The sequence below is a fragment of the Lactuca sativa genome, chromosome 1 (genome assembly GCF_002870075.4).
Source record: "Lactuca sativa cultivar Salinas chromosome 1, Lsat_Salinas_v11, whole genome shotgun sequence".
Taxonomy (NCBI): domain Eukaryota; kingdom Viridiplantae; phylum Streptophyta; class Magnoliopsida; order Asterales; family Asteraceae; genus Lactuca; species Lactuca sativa.
The window spans coordinates 25989244-25992468 of record NC_056623.2 but is presented as its reverse complement, the minus strand read 5'-3'; the positions used below and the strand labels follow the sequence as shown (position 1 = coordinate 25992468).

The window sequence follows — 3225 nt, the reverse complement described above, 5'->3', positions numbered from 1 at the left end:
TGTGTAAATTCGTTCTCTTCTTCCCAAATTTGTTGGTTAAAACAAACGCACAAAAATGGAAGCTGATATTCAGAAGCTTACTTTCTCACCATCGAAGTCTAAACATTGTGTTATTTTCATTAAAAAAAGAAGGGGGAAAGTGAAGCCATCCAATCACTGCCATTTCTTTCCTCTTTCTCATTCTCTTTCTTCTCGCTACCCAACTAGTGAGCCTTCCTTAGCGAGGCTCCTAGCGAATCCAATGGAAATGGTGGAAGCGAGCTTGACGAGCTGGAGGCGAGATTGGCTAGCGACAGTGGATCATTTAATTTAGGTGCCTAGCAGCAATATTTTGTTATCCTTGAGGAACAAGTGTAAATTAATTTAGTAGAATAGTCGATATCATTTATTTTTATTAAACTAAATCAAAGACTAAATCAATTCTCAAATATAATAACTAACCATTTTTTATTTTTTTAGCGACGAAGTGGGATCCAAATCCCCCGAATTAGGCCTAAAGTAATGGTCTCCTATACTTGAACCATTTTTTTTTCTCATTTAATGTTTCAATTTTGCAACTGAGAAATATGGCTAAAAAATACAATAAAATGAGTTTTGAACATTTGTTATTATTGTGATCACGTTGACCTTCTATCATTGTAGATACAACCTTGAGATAAAAACCTGATAGACTTGATTTTTTTAATTGATGTCACTATAAAAAAGCTATAATATTTTGTTTTTTTAATTAGTATAAATCAAATTATTTTATTAAACGTCTCTTTAAACACAAATTAACAAAATACACAATTTATATAAGTATTTAACTAAAAAGTAGGTCATAAATCAAAAACAGATAATCTGTATACAACTATTTCAAACATAATGAATCGTTACAATTCGTGTGCCTCCTTTTCAGGAAGTGCACATGACACCTAAATTAATCGTGTCCTTCCGGATACATTCCAGATACATTCAACCGACAAGAAATCTTGTCAGTTGTTTTTGGGCAGGACAGTATGGGTCAGCTCGGGGGTTGCAGAAAGCTCTTATTGATTGATCTCAAGCACGAGTTTTTCAAGTGCGTCTTTGGAGAGAGGAATGTAGAGGCAATCCTGACCATCAGAGTGTCTTCTGATTTTGACCAATTCGTGATCTTTGAATTCGGTCAAATGGGAATTCAATGTCACCTGACTGCTCACCAGAAACCGCTCTCTACAGCTTGTGAACAATGTATCAATCGGCATTCCTGAATTGTAATTAAACATAAGAAGAAGAAGAAGAAGAAGAAGAAGAAGAAGAAATAAACCATTTTGTTGCATGAATTGGGTAAAGAGAAAGTTAAGGAAGTAAGTAAGTACCTTCTTGATCAGGATGGGCTAATTGATGCTGTGCAAGAACTTTGAAGACAGATTGGGCATTTGGTGTCAAACTGTGTAAGACAATTGAAGCTGTTTTTACAGTTTGAGAGGTGCCACCATGAGCAAGAATAAGAGGATGAAAGACTCCTTCGACTTTGTATGCTGCAAAAGTAGGCACATGATGCCAACACCAGTTGAACTCCACATGAACCATTTTCTTGTCCCACACTGTCATCAAAAGTCAATGCAGATTAAAATGACATGACACGACAGAATAGAACAAGTTGGCCATGGGACAAAATATTGCAATTTGTAAAAGGTGGAATGTGTAAAAAGACATGAATGCCCTTCTCATTTACAAGCAACTTACATAGAGGTGCATTCACGTGGTCTATGGAAGCAACAATACGAACATGGGAACAAGAAGCAATTCTTGATAGAAGATGTTGAGAGTCGGAATCACGCAATCCAGGCCCATCAATATTGTGAATCACAAGACACACTAAACATTCATTTTCTGATACGTGGGGCCCATCAAGAAAACCAATAACATCATCCATTGACCTCGAATCAAATGGCTGTTCATCTTTATGATGCAACCCTTTTGGTTGCATTTTCAACTGATCCCATAGGACTTCGGCCATTGCAATGGCAACCTGCAGTTTTCATTATACAAAAAAAAAATGTTTCAATTATAAGACTTCATCTGGAAAATGACAACTTAACAACATACCTGTTTAAGATTGATTGACTGAAGGTATCCATTAACAACAATCACACTATAATCAGTCAAAGCTGTTGAAGCAAAATCTTCAATCAAACTCTTCTTAGATCCAAAACCATACATTAGAAGACCAAAACCATACCTACAACAGTTGAAAAAGGAAAACATTTATCAAGCCTTCATAAACACACACACACACATATACTCGAATACTAGAATAAGGATTGACATGGAAATGGGTACCTCAACTCAAAAACCCAGTCATTGTACTGACTTTTGTAACTATTTATCAGTGAAGCAATTTCTTTCTCATGCTTTGGCTCAATGTTAGACACCTCAGCTCGAAGTTCCTGCATTCACAGTTTGATTTCTTTCTCATGCTTACCCTAAAAAGAGTCATTCTTTGATTTTTGGATGTAAAAATACTATTTTATCCCTAACTCTCTATGGATTATAAAAACACCTAATCTTTCATAGCAAGTGGTACTAACACAATAACGCATATCAGATTCGCAAATTGAGAAACATTCCCAGCTGCATTAGCTCTCGACTTCGTTAAATTTGCTACAAAATTTCCGTTCACTCCAAAAATGAAAAGGCGGGTTTTTATATACAGGAATAAGTACATTATCACCCATTAGATGAAGCAAGTTAAGGAGATTAGAGAACCTGTTCATCAACAAGATCAATTTCGGAAAGCTTTCTGGCTGATTTCTTCCCCGACTTTCCAGACTCTTTTGCTAAGAAATAATTTCTTGAAAATCCAAACTCCTCTTCATCGATATCAATTTCCTCCATTTTGTTGAGAACCCCAGGATCTGCTATGAGGGGAGCGGATCAATCGGCAGAGAAGCTGTGCCCTAGTTATCCTTTGTTTCCCGCCATTTTATCTATATGACTAGATAAAATTAGATTATCATAATTTTTATAATCATTCACATAAATTGTATTTTTGTTTTTCTATTTTAATATCAATGAAAATCCATTAGCAAAAAAATAGCTATCTTTTCATTTTCTTTCTTCAAATAAATGGAGTTACTTTTTAATATATATATATATATATATATATATATATATATATATATATATATATATATATATATATATATATATATATATATATATATATATTCAAATAAGGATATAATGGTAATCTTAGTA

At 34.3% G+C, this 3225-nt stretch overlaps 1 protein-coding gene across 2 annotated transcripts; it reads right to left on the bottom strand.

Annotated features, from left to right (window-relative positions):
* Window positions 1–801: 801 nt before the first annotated feature.
* On the bottom strand, window positions 802–2954 carry LOC111876197 (origin of replication complex subunit 2). 2 transcript variants are annotated; one of them, XM_042899658.2, is made up of 7 exons: window positions 2734–2809; window positions 2556–2628; window positions 2308–2414; window positions 2074–2206; window positions 1711–1996; window positions 1341–1568; window positions 802–1228 (listed from the first exon to the last, which is right to left on the bottom strand). In XM_042899658.2, the coding sequence occupies exons 2-7, from the start codon at window positions 2565–2567 to the stop codon at window positions 1029–1031; spliced, it is 966 nt and encodes a 321-aa protein (XP_042755592.1). In that variant the 5' UTR covers window positions 2568–2628; window positions 2734–2809; the 3' UTR covers window positions 802–1028. The 2 variants fall into 2 exon arrangements, with proteins under 2 accessions (XP_042755592.1, XP_023728500.1); XM_023872732.3 differs by lacking the exon at window positions 2556–2628 and having other exon boundaries at window positions 2734–2954.
* Between the last annotated feature and the right edge of the window lie 271 nt (window positions 2955–3225).

Bases quoted from the DNA above. Each gene is read 5' to 3' on its own strand.
- LOC111876197 (XM_023872732.3), bottom strand. From the start codon at position 2,862: ATGGAGGAAATTGATATCGATGAAGAGGAGTTTGGATTTTCAAGAAAT. The intron at 2,415-2,733 runs GTTCTCTAATCT...CTGTGAATGCAG, and splicing joins TTGATCTTGTTGATGAACAG to GAACTTCGAGCTGAGGTGTC. The intron at 1,229-1,340 runs GTACTTACTTAC...ATTACAATTCAG, and splicing joins AGCCCATCCTGATCAAGAAG to GAATGCCGATTGATACATTG.